Source organism: Gopherus flavomarginatus, chromosome 2 (genome assembly GCF_025201925.1).
Source record: "Gopherus flavomarginatus isolate rGopFla2 chromosome 2, rGopFla2.mat.asm, whole genome shotgun sequence".
In the NCBI taxonomy this organism is placed as follows: domain Eukaryota; kingdom Metazoa; phylum Chordata; order Testudines; family Testudinidae; genus Gopherus; species Gopherus flavomarginatus.
This window is the reverse complement of record NC_066618.1, coordinates 3,110,802-3,132,358: the sequence shown is the minus strand read 5'-3', so window position 1 is coordinate 3,132,358 and position 21,557 is coordinate 3,110,802. Positions and strand designations below refer to the sequence as shown.

Genomic DNA, 21,557 nt, shown 5'->3' with positions numbered 1-21,557 from the left:
TGTCTGCCTAGCAGGGGTAGAGGGGATGAAGCAGGTCGGACCAAGCAGGGCCTGTGCAAGGAAAAGGCGGCTGTATATTTTCCCGGGTCTGGATGCCCCCCCATTGGTAAGGACTGACACTGAGCCTGTGCTGTGTTTGGGAGCAGCCATTTGGCAACACGTCTGCTAAGAGAAGACTCCCCAGAAAGGAACACGTGCCAGGAGGCTGGGACCGAAGGGGGCTGAGGTAGCTCTAGCTTGGTTGTTGAGCGAGTTGAGGTAGCTTGTTGTGAGGTGAGCAAAAACTAAAGCAGCACAGGGTGCCAGCAGCCTGGCTGGGAAGGAAGCGCCCTGGTGCCCACACGGAGAGCCCAGCTGGAGGACCTAATGCATCTGCAGTGCACCCCCCACAGCCGCCTCCCAGAGAGCAACGGGACTCAGACAGAGCAGCTAATGTGTGCTAGCTCAAGCAGAGGGCAATGCAGGGCCTAGGGAGTGGAGCTCAGTGCAGATAAACTATGACTGAGCCCTTCCTTGGGTGGGTTTTGCAGTGCTGAAGGCGTTACAAGTGCAAGAAGGAGCAAACGTGAGGAGTTAGGGCCCCTGAGCCTGTGTGCACGGCTCGCTGCAGCAAAGGAGGTAAAGGGCAGCGGCAGCTCCAGGCACCAGCGCTTCAAGCGTGGTGGGGAGGTCCGCCAGTCCTGTGGAGACGGCGGCAATTCGGCGGTGGGTATGCCGAATCCATGGGACCAGGGGCCTCCCGCAGGCAAGCCGCCGAATCCGCGGGACCGGGGGCCTCCCGCAGGTAAGCCGCCGAATCAGAGGGACCGGGGGCCTCCCACAGGTAAGCCACTGAATCTTCGGGACCGGGGGCCTCCCGCAGGCAAGCCGCCGAATCCGCGGGACCGGGGGCCTCCCGCAGGCAAGCTGCCAAATCCGTGGGACTGGGGGCCTCCCGCAGGCAAGCCGCCGAATCCATGGGACCGGGGACCTCCCGCAGGGAAGCTGCCAAATCTGCGGGACCAGGGGCCTCCCGCAGGCGAGCCGCCGAATCAGTGGGATCGGGGGCCTCCCGCAGGCAAGCCGCCAAATCCGTAGGACCGGGGGCCTCCCGCAGGCAAGCCGCCAAATCCATGGGACCGGGGGCCTCCTGCAGGCAAGCCGCCGAATCCGCGGGACCGGGGGCCTCCCGCAGGCAAGCCGCCAAATCCATGGGACCGGGTGCCTCCTGCAGGCAAGCCGCCGAATCCGCGGGACCGGGGACCTCCCGCAGGCAAGCTGCCGAATCCGCGGGACCAGGGACCTCCCGCAGGCAAGCTGCCGAATCCATGGGACCGGGGACCTCCCGCAGGCAAGCTGCCGAATCCATGGGACCGGGGACCTCTCGCAGGCAAGCTGCCGAATCCGCGGGACCGGGGACCTCCTGCAGGCAAGCTGCCAAATCGCCAGGACCGGGGACCTCTCGCAGGCAAGCTGCTGAATCCATGGGACTGGGGACCTCCCACAGGCAAGCCGCCGAATCGCCAGGACTGGGGACCTCCCGCAGGTAAGCCGCCAAATCCGCGGGACTGGGGGCCTCCCGCAGGCACACCGCCGAATCCACGGGACCGGGGACCTCCCGCAGGCATGCTGCCGAAGGCAGCCTGTCTGCCATGCTTGGGGCAGCAAAAAAGCTAGACCGCCCCCGGTAAAGGTCATAGATAGATGAAAGGTCCCGTGGGAGACGAAAATGCTATAGGAAACCTGGCACCGGTTCGGCAGTGGGTGTGCTGCCCACTGACCAGTACCAGCTCATTGTTTCCCTAGGCTCCCCGGCTCCTCTGTCTGTCTCTAGCCATTTGTTTTCTCCTCTCTTAGCAATAAGCTTGTTGGGGCACGGATGGCCTTTCTATTGTGTGTTGTACAGCACCTAGCACCTGGCCGAGGACTAGATGATTCTGCAATACAAAGAAATAATCGGAGCAGCGGGACAGGGCCACGTATGTGCTCACACTTGTTCACAGAGAGGCCCGTGGTGCTGTGACGGAGACCCCCACTCCACATGCATGCTACCATCTACCCAGGCATGCTGAGCGGCTGAGCTGAGACTACCCTGGCAGGATTAATTAGGAATTTCCTTGTAAGTCTGGCCGAGAGACAGACCCTCCCCATCACGGCCGCGGTCCCTTGCAGGATAACAACAGACGCTGGGGGAAGCTCGCAGCTGCCATTAAAGCATTCAGAGTGTGGCTGTCGCCAGGGGCCCAGTGGCAGCAGGGATCCCTGGTGTTACATGGTCCCGTGCCACGCTCTGGGGGCTGGGGAAGGTATGGTGCTTGGCTGGATGTTGCCCAGTTTCCAGAGGAATGTAGACCTGGCTGAACAGGAGCAGGCTCCAACAGCCTCTGACCGCGTCGGCTGTGTCCCTCCTAGGTGCTTTCCCTGGGGCTCAGCAAGGCATGGGCAGGCTGGCTGCACGGCAGGGCCCTCTCTGCCAGGTGAGTCCGCTGGTGAGCGGCCAGGTTGGTCAGCTGGTGGAAGCCCTTGCCGCACTTGAGGCAGTGGTAGGGGCGCTCCCCAGTGTGGATGCACTGGTGCACCGTGAGCTGGGTGTGGCGGATGAATCCCTTCTGGCACTGGGCGCAGCGGTAGGGGCGCTTGCCGGAGTGGATGCGCAGGTGCAGCGCCAGGTTGGAGCGCTGGATGAAGGTCCTGTCACACTGGGTGCAGCGGTACGGCTTCTCCCCGGTGTGCGTGCGCTGGTGCACCAGGAGGTTGCATCGCTTGATGAAGCTCTTCCCGCACCAGGCGCAGGCGTAGGGCTTCTCGCCCGTGTGCGTGCGCTGGTGCACGATGAGATGGGAGCGGTGGCTGAAGCATCGCTGGCACTCGGTGCAGGCGTAGGGCCGCTCGCCGGTGTGCGTGCGCTGGTGCACCGTGAGCCGGGACTTGCTGATGAAGCTCTTGCGGCCGTCGGCGCAGGGGTAGGGGTGCTCGTCCTCGTGGATGCGCTGGCGCACCGTCAAGTGGGAGCAGTGGCTGAAGTGCTTCTCACAGGCCGGGTACGGGAAGGGGCGCTCGCCTGTGTGGTTGCGGCAGTGCACCACAAAGACCGAGTGCTTGCTGAAGGGCTTGCCGCAGTCCAGGCACTTGAGGGGCCTGTCGCCCGAGTGCGTCCGCAGGTGCTCGGTGAGCCTGGGCCGGGCGGTGAAGCTGTTCACGCAGTGGGGGCCCTGCAACGGCCTCGTCTCCCGCTCAGCTCTCGGGCGGTGCTCCGCAGCCACACTGCCCTTACCTCTGGGGCGCCGGTGCCGCTGCTCCTCTGCCTAGCTCTGCTGGCGGTTCGGCGGCAGCCCGGAGGTGTCCTCATGCCCATCGTGCATTGCTCCAGAGCCAGTTCCCCAGCAGCCCAGGAACTCAGGAGCCTTCCCCAGCTGGCAGCCAGGCTGCACCCATGGTCCAAACTCACTGCAGCTGCTACGGCCCCACTGGACACGTGCATCACAGCTGGGTAGAGAGGGGGCTTCTCTAGGCTGCTGCAGCTGCTCAGCAGCCCCATTGATGGCGTCCGCTTCTTGGTCAGGGCCTAGGAAGCCATTTCCTGAAAGGTTCAAATACAGCATGATGCCACTGACTCTCTGAAACAGCCCAGCCCCAGCCCCAGCCCCAGCCCCTCACTGCTCAGTCTGCGTGCTGCAAACCCCCGTTGGGGGCACTGTCCCGGCCACTCACCTCCTGGGGCGGGAGGAAGTTTGAACAGTGGGGGCAGGTCCATCACTGAGCATTAGCTAAAGGACGTCGCTCTGTCTTACCTGTTCAGGGGTAACCCCAGCCCCGGGGCCAGGGTGGCTGTGGGCGTGGCCAGTCCTTTTGCACTCATTTGAGGGTTACGGCCTTGGCTCTCAGAGCCCAGGATTTTATAAATGCAGCCACCGTATCAGTCACCATGTCCCACTACAATTCAACCCCTGGGCTTCCTAGGGGTAAGCGCGGGAATATGGTCCCGCTCCACCAGGATTTTGTCTGAGATGCTGGGTACAGATTTTGTAGTAGCCCAGAGGTGGCCAAACTTACTGGCCCTCCGAGCCGCAGACGACAATCTTCAGACATTTGAGAGACAGGGTTCACCTGCTGGGGCTCCTGCTGAAGCCCTGAGCCCCAGCAGACATGCCTCCCCAGGACTGAATTCCTGAGACACCCCTACACCCGTCGGGCAGAAGCCAGAGACAATGTATGGGGGGGCCTGTAGGGCACATGCCTCCCCAGATTTTTGCCAGGGTTTGTTGGTCACATGGTGAAGCAGGGCCCCCTCCCTGCACAGCAGCTGCGGGAGCTGGTGAGCTGGGAGCTGCTGCGGCTGTGGGGAAAGCTGCAGTTTCTGCGGCTGCCTCTCCCCAAAGAGCTGAAGCAGTGGCCCCTCCCTGCAGCTCCCAGCTGTTTGCGGCTGCCTCTCCATGGGAGTTAACACCCCGCTGAGGATAAGAGAAGGGTGCGGCATGACTCAAGCTATGGGGGGGAATCTTTAAATTGTGCCCCCTCTCAGCAGGCACCAGTCGTCTCTGGCAGAAGCCCCTAGCTCCACCACTCCCCCCGCAGGGCAGAAGCCCTGAGCTCTCCCCCCGACCCCCAGTGTGGTAGGCAGAGAATGGGAGAGGCTTAGGGGGCTCTGCGAGTGGCACTTGAATGGTAAAAGAGCTGCAGTTCGGCTACCCCTGACATAGCCTGTGCAAACCCTTTAGGAGAGAGAACTGGACCCCCGTCAGATTTGTCCACAGAACCTTGTGAGCCACACACACACCCTCAAAGTGGGTCTTAGGTGAAGGGTCCCTGGGATACTGGACATACGCCTCGCCCCCTCGCTCCATCAGGGACACGACAGCTGGCCTGGGGATCTGGAATCCTTCCCGAAAAAGACAATGACAAGCTTTAGGGTTCAGACTGAGGAGTCTCTGAGAAACTCAGCAGAGCTTTTCTCCGTGAACAGGAGGGCTAGAAACTTACTTTTTCTTTTAAGGAAAGCTGAGACTCTCATGTAATCACCTGATTCCAGGAGTTGGGGCTTTAAGAAGAACAGCAAATATCACAAGCTGCATGATGATATCATGCGAGTTGGTAACGCCGGCTCTTTCTCGAGACGCCCTTCTTCCACTCAGTCTAACCACTCAGGCCCCGCAGTGGGAGTTTAGCTGGGGGATATTTCGTTACGCTAGAGAGAGATTTTTTAATTTCCTTGAACGTCGCTGGGAGGAATGTAAGAAGGAGCATGTATAATTCTACACCTGCATTGTAACAGACCCAGGGCCATTTGGGACTTCACTGTTCTAACTAGTTTGCTTGTTACAGTCAGCTGGAAATTGGAGGTGGGATGGCACTAGGACATGGATCCCCCTGCTCCAAAATCACAGTCTTCTACTACCTGAGCCAAAGGACAATCTCATTTAGCTGTTAGCAGTATGGGCCCTAGGACACACAGTTGGCCAGTTTAGTCCCATCCACTAGAGGGCAGTGTGCACCTCCGCACCCGAGCCAGTTCATTACAGTGTAACAACACTAGAGAATCCTGCCCAAAGTAACGCAGGAGGGAGAGACCGGGTACAGGGATGGTAGATTGGTGCCTTACCTAGAGAAAGCACAGTCTCCAGGTTCTCCTTCATCACCTCCTTGTAAAGCTCCCTCTGCCATTCTGCCAAAATCTCCCACTCCTCCTCAGAGAAATAGATGGCAACATCGTCAAACGTCACTGGGACCTGAAACAGCAACGAGTGCACGTGTGGTATGATTAGTCTCATAGGACAGCAGCACCCAATCGCGCATGGGCCCTCATTGGGCCAGGGGCTAAACAAACGCATGGGGAGACACAGCCCTGTCCCCGGGCATGCACAACCCAATTTTAAATCAAGATATGGTTCAATGGACAGAGGGCTGGGCTGGGATACAGGAGAACTGGGCTCAGTTCCTGGCTCTTCTGCTGACTTGCTGGGTGATTTGTACAAGTCCCTCCCTCTTGCTGTGCCTCCGTTTCCCCTTTCAGCCATTGCCTGTGTTGTTTCCCCTTCATGAACCTCCCCCCTTTATTGACTCCTCCTGCAAGCAACCTACCCCCCCTCCTTCCATTTCAGCTTGCTTATGGAAGTATAGTTACTATCGTTTAAAAAGCTTGTATTCTTTATTAAAAGTCATTCCCTGTAAGCAACCCACCCTCCCACTTCGTTTAAAAAGCATGTAATTATAAAAAGAGTAAGAGAAATAACAAGGTATCCCGGGAGTGGTTTGGGAGGAGGATAGGAGGGAAGAAAAAGGCCATCAATGTAATGACAGCCTTTTGGTTGGACTGTCCACAGGGGTGGAGTGGGCAGGTGCACGGAGCCTTCCCCCACGCGTTCTTACACGTCTGGGTGTGGAAGATATGAAACATGGTGAGTACTGAGGGTGGTTAAACATGGGCTGGAGCGGCACTCTGTGACCCCGCAGCTCTTCCTGAAGATCCACCAGATGTCGGAGGATGTCAGTTTGATCGCGCAGCAGCTCCAGCGTTGCATCCCGCCACCGCTGATCTTCCTGCCTACACCTCTGATCTTCCTGCCGCCACATCTCATCTCGAGCGTCTCTCCTATCCTCACGTTGGCCCTCCTGTCCTCACGTTCACTGGCATCTTTCCTGTACTTTGCTACCATGTCCTTCCACTCCCCCAGATGAGCTCTTTCATTGCGGGTTACTGCCATGATTTCTGTGAACATTTCATCTCGTGTCCTCTTCTTCCTCCGCCTTATCTGAGCTAGCCTTCGGGATGAAGTAGGGAGGCTTGAAAAATTTGCAGCTGCATGAGTGGGGGAAAATAGTGATAGAAGGATTATAAGAGATACATTTCACAGAACAATGGTTATACTCTTTCACAGTGAACTACACAATTCATCTTACAAAGCACATGTCATTTCACTACAAGGTCGCATTTGGATTCTTTTAGTATTTAGTGCCTGTGGCTGTGGTGTAACAGATCAACACAGACGCAGGTCTGGGGATCACAATTCAGCTTGCATGCGCTCATGGTAAGGCCTACATCTAATCATCCCCCCTTTCTCCTACCCTCCCACCCCCCCACCGCTTGGCTAGTAGCTGGGAAGATTCCTGCTGGCCAAATGCTAAAAATCTCAGCGCCATTAAGCCACCTCCCCTCCCCCCGCAGGGCTACCTGCAAGGAAAGATTTCTTTTAAGCAGCAGGCAAGCAGCCCCGTAGGAAGGGTTAGGGTTAGGGTTAGGGGCCTAGATGATCAACTGGACCTTAGTTCTCAGGCTAAGGGAATTAGATGTCTAATCACCCCCCCTTTCTCCTCCCCCCGCCCCACTGCGTGGCTAGTAGCTGGGAAGATTCCTGCTGGCCAAATGCTAAAAAGCACATCTTCTCCCTGTTCCGCTTTTACAAGGAGCAGCAGACGACATACTCTACCCCTAAGGGAATTGTCTGTCCCCTTAATAAAATACATTAATTTTAACCAGGTTACCATGAACGATATCACTCTCCTGAGGATAACACAGAGAGATAAAGAAATGATGCGTCTTGAATGCCAGCAATCACCGGGACCATATGCAGCTAGGCTTTGTCATGCAATGATACCCGATTACTAGCTACAGGCATGGCGTGGTTAAGTGTCCTACCATGGTGGACAGAACAAGGCTGCCTTGCCCAGAAACCTTCTGCAAAGGCTTTTGGAGTACCTCCAGGAGCGCTTCATAGAGATGTCCCTGGAGGATTTCCGCTCCATCCCCAGACATGTTAACAGACTTTTCCAGTAACTTTAATGCCAGCTAATGCATGCAAGCCCTCATGGCAAATCAATCATTAAAAAACGCTTGCTTTTAAACTATGTTTTATATTTACAAAGGTACACTCACCAGAGGTCGCTTCCATGGCTTCACTGTCTGGGCTAGTGGCTTGGAAGGGCAGGGACGGTAATTCCGTCTGGGTCACAAAAAGCTCCTGGCTGTTGGGGAGAATGGAGTGCTGTGTGCTTTCAGCAAGCTCTTCCTCCTCGTCATCTTCCCCCTCTGCTGAATCCTCATCCATGGGTGAGATTATAACCCCCACCTCAGAATCCACGGACAAGGGGGGCGTTGTGGTGGCGCAGCCCCCTAAAATTGTATGCAGCTCAGCGTAGAAGCGGCATGTTTTTGGCCCTGATCCGGATCTGCCGTTTGCTGCTTTGGTTTTCTGGTAGGCTTGTCTGAGCTCCTTGACTTTAACTCTGCACTGCACCGAGTCCCTGCTGTGGCCTCTCTCCCTCATGGTATTGGAAATTTTTTCAAAAGTTTTTTCATTTCGTCTTCTGGAACGCAGTTCTGATAGCACTGAATCCTCTCCCCATACAGCGATCAGATCCAGTACCTCTCGTGCGGTCCATGCTGGAGCTCTTTTTCTATTCTCAGGAGACTGCATTGCTACCTGTGCTGATGAGCTCTGCGTGGTCACCTGTGCTGCTGACAGCTCCACGCTGGCCAAACAGGAAATGAAATTCAAAAGTTCGCGGGGCTTCTCCTGTATACCTGGCCAGTGCAGTAGAGTTCAGTTACCTGTCCAGAGCGGCCACTGGTGCACTGTGGGATACTGCCCGGAGGCCAATAACTTCGATTTGCGTCCACACTAACCCTAAATCGATATAGTAATATCGATTTTAGTGTTACTCCTCTCGTTGGGAAGGAGTACAGAAATCGATTTTAAGAGCCCTTAAAATCGATTTAAAGTGCATTGTAGTGTGGACGGGTACAGCGTTAAATCGATTTAACGCTGTTTAAATCAATTTAACTGCGTAGTGTGGACCAGGCCTTAGACTATGGTCTTTGGGGAAGGGTCAGTCTCTTTCAGCTGTGGCCTCTACGTGCTATGAGCGACTGTACCGCCAACAGCCGGCGCGAGGAGTGACTGGCCCAGACGGGGAGAAAAGGGAGATGGCAGCGGGACGGAGTCACACTGAAATCAGAGCTGCTTTTTTTAACCTCTGCCTTTGTCTCTTGGCATGTTTTAAAACCTCAGCTTTTGCCAGTTTCTGGATTTTTTTTCAGTTCCCCTCTAGTTCAACCTGATGGCTCCTGGGGCAGCGAACCATCCAGGGGCCTTTCCAGCCTGCCAAACAGATAACAGTGGAGACTTTCCAGGGCATTTCACCTCAACAGTGCAGATCTGTGGCTGGGGCAGGAAGTACAAAGAATCTTGTCTCCTGCTGAAGCAGCCGGGGGGAGCTAGGGAGCAGGTGAAGAGCAGAGCCTCTGTCTAGACACAATCCCAGCATTGTCTTGGACTTTCGACGCATCTGCCAGAGGCCCACTGGGGATCTCCCCCAACCTTTATGGAAGGGGAGCTTGGGAAGTTTATCGTCTATGATGGAGATGGGCAAAGCGCTGCGTCAGATTATCCCTGGGATAGCTCCAGTGAAGTGAACGGGATTAGAATCTTTCTGGCCCTGCCCATTCACTCCTTGCCTAATCATAGGTCCCAGTTGGCCATTAACTAGATCGCATTCAACAAGCTTCCTTCCGTCTTGTCTCCTTACCAATCTCTTACCCTGATTTTTCTACATACCCAAGGTGCTGCAGGGACAGTGCTGGATTTGGGTCTGGAGGTCACCATCTGAGCGTGCGGGATGATGATAACCCTTGAGACCCCCTGTCCTATTAGAAACCTCTCTTTAGAAAGGATGGGGAGAGATAGAGGGCAATAGATTTACAAGGGATACAAAGACAGCCCTTTTTTTAAAAAATGCAACATCTAATTAATCTGTGGAACTCATTGGCACAGGATATTCTTGAGGCCAAGAACTGAATAAGGTTCAGAACTGGTGAGAAATATACAGGTGAAATTCAGCCCCTGTAGGGACCAGCACAAAGACCAGTTACATCCCATTTCAGCCCTACAAGATTTATGCATCACTCAAGTTCCGTTTGTGCTGGTCCCCTGCACAGGGTGAATTTCACCCTATCCAGATAACTGAGATCTGCCCATTCATGTACAATAAGAAACAAATTTGCAATGTCATAGATGGACTCAATTACTTAACAGAATATTAAAAACATAAGAACGGCCATACTGGGTCAGACAAATGGTCCATTTAGCCACAGACCCCGACTTTCCAAAGTTCCGGGTGTGCTTGACATCCAGCTGTGCCCCATCCCCACTCCACCCTTTCCCCCAAGACCCCACCCTTGCCCCATCTGTTCCTGCCTCCGCTCCATCCTGCACCACCTCTTCCTGCCCAGTTCCCCACCTCCCTCGAGCGTGCCTCATCCTTGCTCGCCTCCCCCCAGCCTCCTGCATGCCGCGAAACAGCTGATCATGGCATACAGGAGGCTGTGGGGGAGGGGATGATCAGTGGGACTTGCCGGTGGGCGGGAGGTGCTGGGGGGTGGGAGGGAGCTGATAGAGGGGCTGCTGGTGGGTGCTCAGCACCCACCATTTTTTCCCCATGGATGCTCCAGCCCCGAAGCACCCATGGAGTTGGTGCCTATGCATCTAGCCCAGTATCCTTTCTCTGACAGGGGCCAGTGCCAGATGCTTCTGGCAGTTGGCGGGTTAGGGACACTCAGATCATGGTGTTACATCCGTGACCATCTTGGCTAACAGCTGTTGATGGATCTATCTGCTATGAACTTATCTAATTCGTTTTTGAATCCAGATGTACTTTTGGCCTTCACAATATCCCATGGCAATGAGTTCCACAGGTTAATTGTGGCTTGTCTGAAGAAGAATGTTCTTTGGTTTGGTTTAAACCTGGTGCCCATTAATTTCATCGGGTGACCCTGGTTCTTGTCTTATATAATGGGGTATATATTTACTGTCTCCACGCCAGTCATGATCGTATAGACCTCTGTCATATCCCACCTCACTCACCTCTATTTCAAACTGAACAATCCCAGTCTTTTTTCTCTCTCCTCCCGCGTCTAATGTTCATGAGGCCATGGAAAGCTCCGTTTGTGATCTATCCTAAAGAGAAGGTGCCCTGTCCTTATTGCACATAAAGCCCCACTCGTGGCAAACAGACTTGGCTGAAAGGCACTTTCCCACAGCCAGAGCACACTGACACTGTTTCTACCAGCTGGGAAGGGCAGGCCTTGGAACTGCCACGCAATGTGCAGACCTGTCATTCCATGGCAAGTGATCAATGCAGAGAGAAGGGCAGGGAGGAACATTTCAAGCCAGTGGACAGGTAGGTCAGAAAAGACTGTCCCTGGGTCCCCACCTATGGGAAAGCCTAGGGCCACAAGAGCTCTGTAGAAGTCAGTCAGGGCCCTGGGGTATAAGGCAATGGGGCTGATCCTGAGAAGTGCACCTTTCCCCCTGAGCACTCTCTGCTCCCTGTGCAGCTAGTGGGAGCTGAGGGAGGCTCTGTTCCCGGCAGACTCAACCCCCATAATAGGAGCAAAGAGAGGGAAAGGCACAGCTGATGCTGGGGATTTATATACAAAGCTGCCTGAGCTACCCGGTCTTTTGTCTCCTGTTGCTGGGCTGGAGATTTGTGTTTAAAACACAGGCAAAGGGACCACACAAGTCTTGTCTCTCGGGCTGTCCGGATGGGGAGTGAGGAGTGCATGTGGGTGTGTAGTTTTAACCCTTGCGATGCTGGGGAGATTCAGAGGAATGGCTCCTACTCATGTGGTCAGGTCTCGATCCTCCACCCCACTGCCCAGCATGGAAATTAACCACCAGGGAACGTTGCCCATGACTCCCAGAGCCCTGGCCTCCGGCACTTTCAATTCAGAAACCTACTGACATGTCAGACATGTTGCTTAATTTACCCCTGTCAGGGCCGAGCAGCAGCCCTGGTCTGTGATGTGCTGGGGCCACGACCGACTGGCACCTGCCAACGTCTGAAAGCTGCTCAGAGAGGCAGATAGGGGCCGGGCTTTTCACTCCATTGAACTAGGCCATCCAGGAGGGGGGACGGGACAATGATAAACATATTGGTGACGTGGGGACTGTTCTCCTCAATCGGGGGCGAGGCCTGGGTGAGCTTGGGGTGTCTGGTTAAGAAGAGTGGGAATGGCCACAGGGAACCCTGGGCATTGAGTCAGTCCAACAGGGACCAGTAACCACAAGCTGCTCGGGTCCGACCATACACCCAACCCTTACCTTGCGAGAGAGCCCTTCAGACATGTCGGCAGGTGAGGTGCGGTGTCCGGGACTGGGAGCCAGTCAGCAGCCTTCACCCAGATCTCTCCACCTCGCAGGGCTCCATCGCTCACGTTTTCATGTGACTGCAAGAGCCAGTTTCCAGTCAGCCAGTGCAGGCCGCCCCCTGCCCCGCTCCACAAGCTGATGGATACAGGGCTGGGGAAGATTAGCTGTCACAGCTCATAGCAGGGGCAGGGGATATGGGGAGGGGGTGGCCCTCAGAGCCAGTGAGGGGGACAAGCAGGAGCACCCCAAACAGAGCTCCAGATGGTCACTGCTTTGACTGATCAAATCCCCCTCTGCTGAGATGGTCCTCAAATCAGGGGGGCATCTCCCTACATCAGAGCCAGCTCCCTTTGTAGGAGCCTCGGCGGAAGGGGCCGCGTGGGCTGCTGCTAGAGAGGGACGCTGGGAGACGTAGTTCTTCTGCCCAGGCTTTGCTGTGGGATGCCTGCATGTGCCAGCCACAGTCCCCAGCACAGACCCTCCCCAGCTTCCTATGGGAAGAGGGGATTTTACATCTCCCAGCCGGGCCTGGGCTGAGAGCCGGGCACTGGATAGGAGAGGGGAGCTGCAGAAGCACCTGTTCCGGTCCCACTCGCTCGCCCCTCTGCTGGAGTGGGCCCTGGGGCTAGTGCTGAGCCGGAGGCTTGGGGCACCTCTGAGTGTGTGGGAATCACTCAGAGGAGACTGAAATGCTAGGTCCCATCTCCCTGGTGTGGACATTAACGAGCCTGGGGATGAGACCAGGGATTTGCCCTGATCTCCTGAGCTCATATTTCAACCCCACCTCCACGGGGTGCAGTGCATTGTGCCTCTAGTTGTGGGCCTAGAATGTTGCCAAATCACGGACATTTCCTGCCTCAGCTCCCTGGTGCCCTGAGACCTCAGCACTATGAGGAGCCCTTCATGTGCCTCAGTTTCCCCAATTATAAAACAGGGCCGATGATGCTTACCCACTTTGTAATGTGCTTTGAGACCCACTGATGATAAAAGACCAGTGTTTCCAGCCACAGGCAGGCCCCTGAATGCATTTCTAGGCAGCTTATCTGAGAGTGGGCTGATTTCCAGAGGGACCAAACCCATTCTCAGTGGGACTGCTGGGTGCTTAGCTCTGCAGAAAGCCGGACCAATTGTATTTAGAATATACATTAAATATGTATTTAGGTGTCTAAGCTGTAGGCTCACAGGTTTGAAACGATTGGCACAAGACTTTTACTATTAATGTTTTTCATTATCGTAACCATCGGCCCCCATGTGCCGGCTTCCTGGTGTTCTTCTCTCCCCTGACCTGACATCTGAGTAACTTCTTGTGGTTATGAACTCAACACCCAACGCTCAAGCCCTAAGACAGGCCCATTTCCTCATTGCGGGGGGTTCTGGCCCCACTGAAGCTAGTGGAGGTTTTGTCATTGGTGTCACTGAGGCCACAGTTCCAGTCAGGGCTCTGAAGCTGTTGACCAGGAGTAACGGGAAATGTCACCTGACAAAACACTCTTCGAATTCCAGCAAGAGAGCCTGGCTCTGCCTGGGATTTTTTTACCCCTTTAATGCATTGGCCTATCAGGCAGCTAGACCCCACCAGCTCATTTCATAGGCTTAGCTGGCAGAATAATTTGCATCTGTGTATGATCTTGGGTGAAGTTTTCAGGCCAAACCCTGAAGGCCTGGGTGTGGTCAAACTCTCGCTGAAGTCAGTGGCGATTTTGTCTGCACCAGGATTTGGCCCTTTGAGTTTGTGGACTTGATGTTTTTCCTCCAGTGAAGCTCACTGGGGTTTTAGAGCTGACTCCACCACCAGCAGGCTCTGATAAGACCACCTGAGAAAGTTGTAAGGGAGACTCTTATACTGCACTAGGTGCAAGGTGACTCCGTCCCCTCGCCAAGCCTGAGCCCCGCTGAGCTGTTGGGCGCCATCGGCATAAGTAGCTGGGGAGGCTAGAGCTGGGAGCAGAGTCCCTACATTGAGGGGCGCGGCAAGGGCAGGTGCCATGTTCTCATTGCGTCCACCCAGGCCGGCCCCGTGTCAGAGGGTGGCCCAGATCCCACTCCAGCTTAGACTGTCTCTGGCACCAGAGGCCGAGTCAGCAGGAAACCTTCCTGAAGATGCTGCTGCTCGCTGCACCTTCCCTGGGCCTGGGCTTGAAGCCCTAAAGCCTTAGGGTAGATGATATCTCATGGAGAGCACGTCCTTGTGCTGAGTCGGACCCTACAGACCGTTCTCCAAGCCTCCTTGTCTGATTGGACAGACCCTCAAAGAGGAAGGTGCCCCCCCCGCCCAGCTCAGTCACCCCACTTTATCTAGGCATGTTGCTCCCCCTCTTACTTCCAGTCAACAGCTTTGTGTAGAGGGCTCAGAACCTTGGGCCTTCATAGCAGGGAAACAGATGGTCCCCCAGATCTTGTATTGGTCGGTGCGTTCAGTTGGCAGCCTCGCTAGAAAGTGACGCAGGCTGCCGATTGCCTGGGAAAGCCCAGCAGCTGCTTGGCTGGAAGGTAAATGCAGCCAAGTGGAGTAACCGTCCTGGAGGACAAGGCACCCGGCACATTCCTGTAAACCCCTTCAGAGTTAGTGGAATGCCCCAGAACTCGGGTGGCCCCAAGGTTTTTGAGTGAGGAGCTGAACAGGAAGGTGGTGGCAGAGACTTGAGCAATGGTAGAGACAGGGCCAGCGAGCTGGAGAGGCCAGGAGGTAAAGGAAGCTGGTGATAGGTAGCTGGAAGCTGGACCTCACAGGGTCCCAGAGCCCCAGTCTGAGCCCAAACATCTACACAACAATTTTACTGCCCCACAGCCTGAGCCCCATGAGCCCAAGCGGGCTGACCCGGGCCAACTGAGGGTGTTTAATTGCTGTGTAGACATAAACTTGGAGTCATCCAGCCATGGCACTGCCCACACAGAGCTGTTCCCTGCAGACTTCACCCGTGTTTCACCAGTTTTGTCGCTTGGGAGACTATCCTACCGGCCTGTCAGGAAGGCTCCCCTGCCGTTCAGCTGAAATTCTCCTTTCCTGAACTTCCTCTCACTTCTTGTGCTCATAGCAGCATGCCCCACGTCGAACAACTCTCCTGCCTGGGTGCTAACAGCCTACATCAGCTGTTATGTTTCCCCTTAGCCTTCACTTCGCCAGATGGCACATGCCCTGCTCTGTCGATCACTGCTCAGATCCCAACCCCCACATCATTTGTGTCACTCTGCTCCAAACTCACTTCCATTTGTCAGTAGCTTACATTGACCTAAACTGAACATTATATTCCACGTGTGCTCACACCACAGCTGTGTGGACAGAGTCTATTGCCTTCTTTCTCCTGGATGGGACATCTTTGTGGGGGAGGGAGCCAGCCTGGATTCTTCTGGCCTTACTTCAGCCAGACCATGTTGTACATTCAGGTCAAATCTGCTGTTTATGATGACATGTCTGTCTCCATTGGTCATTCCTGCTTTCCCAGTTTCTATCATTCATTCTGCTTGAAGATCTCAAAACAAGTTCTAAATATAGCTCATCTGTTGTACAGGTTGGGAAACTGAGGCACAGAGTGATTAAGTGAATTGGCCAAGATGATGCAGCGAGCTAAGGATCAGAACTCAGGAGTGGTGTCTCCTGGCCCTATGTTCTGACATCTAAACAATACTCCCTCTCTGTAGTTTTTCAGAAGGTCTTTTCCAGACGGTCTCACCATCATTCTGTTGTCAAGTTTGCCATCACTGGAAAGCAGGTTCATCTAACCCAGGGTCTTGGCTCTGACAGCAGCCAGCACCTGCTGCTTCAGAGGAAGGTGCAAGAAATCCTGTAATAGACAACTATGGATTAACCTGACCAAGATGGGTTCCAGTTAAAACACAGTTATGCTGACCGGACTGGTGCCTGCTTGAATCACAAACCTCTTTGAGAGTGGTGGTGGGGGAGGGGTGAAAGCACCCTTTGGATAGTTGCAAGGAACACTTTAAGGGGCCACATCTAAAACAAGGCTTAATCGAGTCTGCCCAGAAAGTGGCATCATGTGGGTGGGAGTATTGTGGCCAGGGTGTGTGTGTGTTTGTCTGAAGGAAGATGGAACACACAAACTGAGAGCCCACAGAACAGAGAGAGATGCAGTGGCAAAAAGCAAGAAAGCCAAGCAGGAGCCAGTGAGCACGGTATGTGTCCCTGGGAAAGCTACAGAGAGTTTGGGACCTGTTGGCTAAAGAGGTTTGGGACTGTAAGAAACTGCTCCTTCTGTTCTTGGTTGCTCCTGCATTCAGAGAAGCAGGACTTTGTACTTTCCTTGTAAATAACCAAGATTGTATCAATGCCCATCTCAGATTCCAGACATTTCTCCTTCCAATGGGAACCTCCCCTGGGCTCTGAACTTTGACTAGCTGCTTGGATCAGTCAGGAAACCTGACCGGGGATGCAGAGGCGTCTTAACAAATGAGACCGGCTCCCCCGAAGTCTTGCCTTGTGCCAACCCACCACCAAGCAAACAAGGTGCTGCCCTTGAAAGAGAAGGTGAAAACCCTCCAGGCTCTCTCCTTAGTGTTCAGGGCAGGTAGGTCCCGCTGCCCTCGTGGCTGGCACGGTTCAAAGAGCGGCCAGCATGGTGCACAGGCCAGGATGACCCAGGCGCTGTGTGAGGGCAAGCGCAGGGATGGAGAATCTACCTGTGGAGGAACTCAGCGAAACAAAGGCAGCGGAACAGGCTGCATCACAGCCCCTGCATACAGGCTGCACCAGTGGGGATTCCACCTCCCAAGCTATGTCGTTACTGCTTATTCATTGAAAACCAAACCCACTAACCTAGGGGTATGCTGTGAAGGGGTGATCTGGAGGGTGCTGGGTGCCAGCCACTCCACACATTGGGCCAGCTACTGGGGGGTCCTCACCCAGGCCCCAGTTCTCCATTCCTGTGTGTGGTGGTGGTGTGGTGTGAAAAGAAGCGACTGTAAGCCACTGTTTCACTTCCCAGGCAAGTTAGAGCAGCCTTAGGGCTGCTCTGCCTGCAGCAGCCCTCTATGGGCCATTCATCAGCCATTAATAGCCAGAGCACCAGGCATTCCTGGTCACTTTCCCTCCCTGTGCTGGCCACGTTCACTTGCTGGGGACTGTCTTACAGCCCTTTCAATCGCTCAGTGCTGGCCAGGGCACCCTCTTATGCTGGACTTAGCTCCCTAGGGGCCAGTTCTGTTCAGTTTGTGACTCCTTTCTGCTGCCAAAATGGCACAAGGGGTGTGAAACAGACTGGACAGGGGTAGCTCAGTGGTTTGAGCATTAGCATGCTAAACCCAGGGTTGTGAGTTCAATCCTTGAGGGGGCCATTAGGGATCTGGGGTAAAAATCTGTCTGAGAATTAGTCCTGCTTTAAGCAGGGGGTTGGACTAGATACTTCCTGAGGTCCCTTCCTACCCTGATATTCTATGAGTCTAAATTGGGGGTGACCCCACTGGTGTCAACAGGGCATTTCTACAGAACTCCTCACTGCAGCAGAATTATTCCAGATTTAGCCCCTGAGCTCACAATCTGGCCTCATTTTTCACTCAGTCTCCCTGCCCCTGGGAATTTGCCCATACAGTAGAACCTGGAGTTTACAAACACCGACCTGCCAAATGAGTGGTTACACCAACAGAAAAAAAGAAGTAACCCACCTAACAATGAAGTGACCCTGTCCCATTCCAACATCTCCAGACCCCTGGAGACCAACATGTGGTGATTTGAAAGACAAGAAGAAAGCGAGACAATAGTCCATACAGCAATGTTTGCAGCAGCCATACTGTTATTTTGTGATGTTCAATTTTATGAACTCCTCAACCCCAAATTAGGTTGTAAGAGAGGAGTTCTATTGTCTGAGATCTGAGTAAAGCCTTCTAGGTTTATCTCACTGCTTCGCTGCAGCAAGGAACGCTCAAGGAATGGGCCTTGAGATGTTTGTGAGTTTTCCAACCGCGTTATTGTGCCAAGGTCATCTTGATGGGTTCAGGATCCAAAACATGGCTCTGCTTTCAAACAGCCCCACAGACTTGGGGCACTTGCAACATCGGAGTTTCATTTCACACCATCCCTTATACAAACACAAGCGCAGATTCTGCTGTCAGTTGCAGGGACATATAAACATGCAGTAACTCCGCTTGATTCCAGGCAATTATCCCAGGCTAACACAAGAGGGAGGGCAGTAAACCACACTAGGAAATTCTATCTGGCCACAGAGGTGAGAGAAAGGAAACAGTCACTGCCAAGGTGCAGTTAAGTTTCTACAAGACTGTTACATTTCACAGGTTTTTAGTCCATATGCGGTTCAAAAAGAGACCCAGCTGTAACGATGGACGTATTTCTTAAAATGGAAGAAAGGAATGCAAATAATTAAATGCATCAGAACATATATCCGCTCCTCCCAAAGTTAAAATCTAAGGTTGTCCCAGGCCATCCGAGTCTGTGATCAAAGGTGGTCATTAACCCATAGGGAATTCTTCTATTATTTCAGACTAATGTTTCCATTTCTTCACCGCTCGCTGTTAGTTTGAAACTCTCTTGTGGGCAGAGAAACCAAAGTTCAGCTGTCACTCTGAGAGGCTGGTGCCTGCTTTTCCCATATGATCTTAATGGGCGGCACCATTGCTACACCATAGTTCTGCTTGAGTAGCAGGGACTGTTTAATGGGGATTTCTCCAAGTATGAAATTCACATCCATTCCCAGACTGTCCTGAAAACTGGTGTTGTCAGACGTCACCAGTGTGGTGCTAAAACTATCCATGATTATCAACAAAAATCTCTTCCCCTAGGAGCAGTATCATAGAATATCAGGGTTGGAAGGGACCTCAGGAGGGATCTAGTCCAACCCCCTGCTCAAAGCAGGACCAACCCCAACTAAATCATCCCAGCCAGGACTTTGTCAAGCCTGACCTTAAAAACCTCTAAGGAAGGAGATTCCATCACCTCTCTAGGGAACCCAGTCCAGTGCTTCACCACCCTCCTGGTGAAAAGGTTTTTCCTAATATCCAACCTAAACCTCTCGCACTGCAACTTGAGATCATTACTCCTTGTTCTGTCCTCTGCCACCACTGAGAACAGTCTAGATCCACCATCTTTGGAACCCCCTTTCAGGTAGTTGAAAGCAGCTATCAAATCCCCCCTTATTCTTCTCTTCTGTAGACTGAACAATCCCAGTTCCCTCAGCCTCTCCTCATAAGTCATGGGCTCCATCCCCCTAATCATTTTTGTTGCCCTCCGCTCAACTCTTTCCAATTTCTCCACATCCTTCTTGTAGTGTGGGGCCCAAAACTGGACACAGTACTCCAGCTGAGACCTCACCAATGTCGAAGAGGGGAATGATCACATCCCTTGATCTGCTGGCAATGCCCCTACTTACATAAGAGGGGCAAGGGTCCTACAAAATCAACCTGTAAATGTTGGAGGGGGCCTTTTAACATTTGATGCATTTACTCTCCATCTCTTTTTCTTCTAGCAGGGTCTTGCTTAGCACACATTAAACAGCTAAGAATAGGCAGGTTTAAATCCTCTTTCATTCAGGCCACCATCCCAGTTTTTTAAGTTTTTCTAACGCCCCTTCCTGTTTTGGATGACCTCCCACAATTGAACCATGCCCCCATCCTAAAAGGAGGTACTGCATCCACTGAGGGATTACCAGGACCCAGTCATTTTCTGGTTTTGCCAGAATTAGGTCTCCCTCCTTTCTCAGTGGTTCCCTCTGCCCCTATGAGAGGCATTCCATTATCCATTGCTATATTCAGTCATCTTCTGTCTGTAGGTCCTGTAAAAACTGTGGCTCTTTCTGGTTGTTCTCTTCACTTTCTTGTTCTTGTTTTGTTTGTACCCGGGTGGTTACTGACAAGGGCATGTGCTCCCACAGTGTTCCAATGAGGGCTGCTTCCTTAGCCAATGTACCTACTTGTTCATTTCCCTTTGTCAATGGACCTGTCCTCTTACGTGCTTTTATTTTAACCATCCGGATCCTCTGATACGCCCTGCCAATTGCTCTCTTTGCTGCCATAAGGTCTTGTGTTAATTTTGGATCCTTCAGTTCCTGTAAAACCTACACTGTTCCATCATGGTAGGTAGATGGTGGTTCCCTCGTAAACATAATCTGAATCCGTTCCTATTATTAGCTCCATTTGCTTGTTACTCATCCTAGCTAAAACTTCTAAGGCCGTTGACTATTCTCCAGACTGTGTTCCTCCTTTGATCAGTTTGTACTGGAAGAAGTTAACTCTCTGCAGGTTTCCAGTTAAACAAATCTCTGCAAAGCCAGTGACTCATTTCCCTTCGGTGTAATATGAGCTACTGTCCACAAACCAAATGATTTTTTCCAATCACCTGTTCAACTGGGGTTGCTTTAAAGACAGGTGCACTTTGGATTCCCACCGCGGTTCACAAACATGTTCTCGACCATTTATAGTCAATCCCCATCCAGATATTTCAGGTTCTTTTAGCGAGACCAATTGAACATTCTCAGACATGAGAGCAAAGACCCATTGAATGAACTTACTCACTCTCACATGTCCTTCAGACAGATTGTTCGACTCTAGTAATTTTCCTAGCACATGGTGACTCTTTACAATCACCTTGCTTGCTCTTATGATTGCCTGAGCTTTCTGTAGTGTCCAGCTGGCAGCGAGAGCAGTTGGCTCACAACTTCCCAGTTTGTTTTCTGGAGCTGCTAATGCTCTGCTGTAATAAGGAACGAGTCTCTCCCCAGCACCAGCATCCTGTGTAAGCACACTAACAATACAGACACTCTTCACACTAGGGTACACTGCAAAGGGGAATTCATTGTTAGGGGTGGCAAACGTAGGTGCCTCCATTAACCCTTTTTTTCAGGCTTTCCCATGCATTAGTTACCTCCTCTGTCCAGGTCCACTGTGGTCTTCTAAGTACCTCATACAGGGAACCTGCCTTCTCTGCTACCCAACCATAAACTTTCTGCAGAAATTAGTGAGCCCCCAAAAAGATTGCAAAGATTTAGTATCTACCAGGAGGTTAGGTATAGGGAGGTTAATAATGCCCTTCACCCTTTCCTTGTCCACAGACCTTCCCCCTGCAGTGAGTCGAATTCCAAGATACTGCACTTCTCTCGGTTTCACCCGGGATTTAGAGGGGTTAAGTTTCAAGCCCTACGCTTGGCAGCTAGTCAGTAACTGCCGCATTAACGCTTCATGTGCCTGTTCTGTTTCATTGACTATTAAGATGTCATTTATGTACTGGACTATCCTTCCCGTTTGTAACAGTCCCTCCTTCTCTAGCATATTTCTCTACAGCATGAAAACTACAGCATAAAATATTGTGAGTGCATCACAGTACCCCATAGGCAGAACATTCCAGCAATATTGCATACCCTGGAATACAACAGCTGTTCTGTATTGAGACTCTGGGTTAAAAGGTAAACTCCAAAAGCCGTTTGCCATGTCAAGTACTGAGAACCACTTCATGTCAGAGGTTACCACCTCCAACAA

At 53.0% G+C, this 21,557-nt stretch overlaps 2 protein-coding genes across 4 annotated transcripts in view; one reads left to right on the top strand and one right to left on the bottom strand.

The window, feature by feature from the left end:
- Positions 1 to 21,557, top strand: part of LOC127045845 (zinc finger protein OZF-like) — a 265,245-nt gene that overhangs the window by 42,122 nt on the left and 201,566 nt on the right. The gene's annotated exons all lie outside the window — the stretch shown is intronic.
- Positions 2,388 to 3,334, bottom strand: LOC127046002 (zinc finger protein 239-like). The gene is made up of 2 exons (XM_050942902.1): positions 3,254 to 3,334; positions 2,388 to 3,191 (listed from the first exon to the last, which is right to left on the bottom strand). Exons 1-2 carry the CDS (start codon positions 3,332 to 3,334, stop codon positions 2,388 to 2,390), a joined length of 885 nt encoding a protein of 294 aa, XP_050798859.1.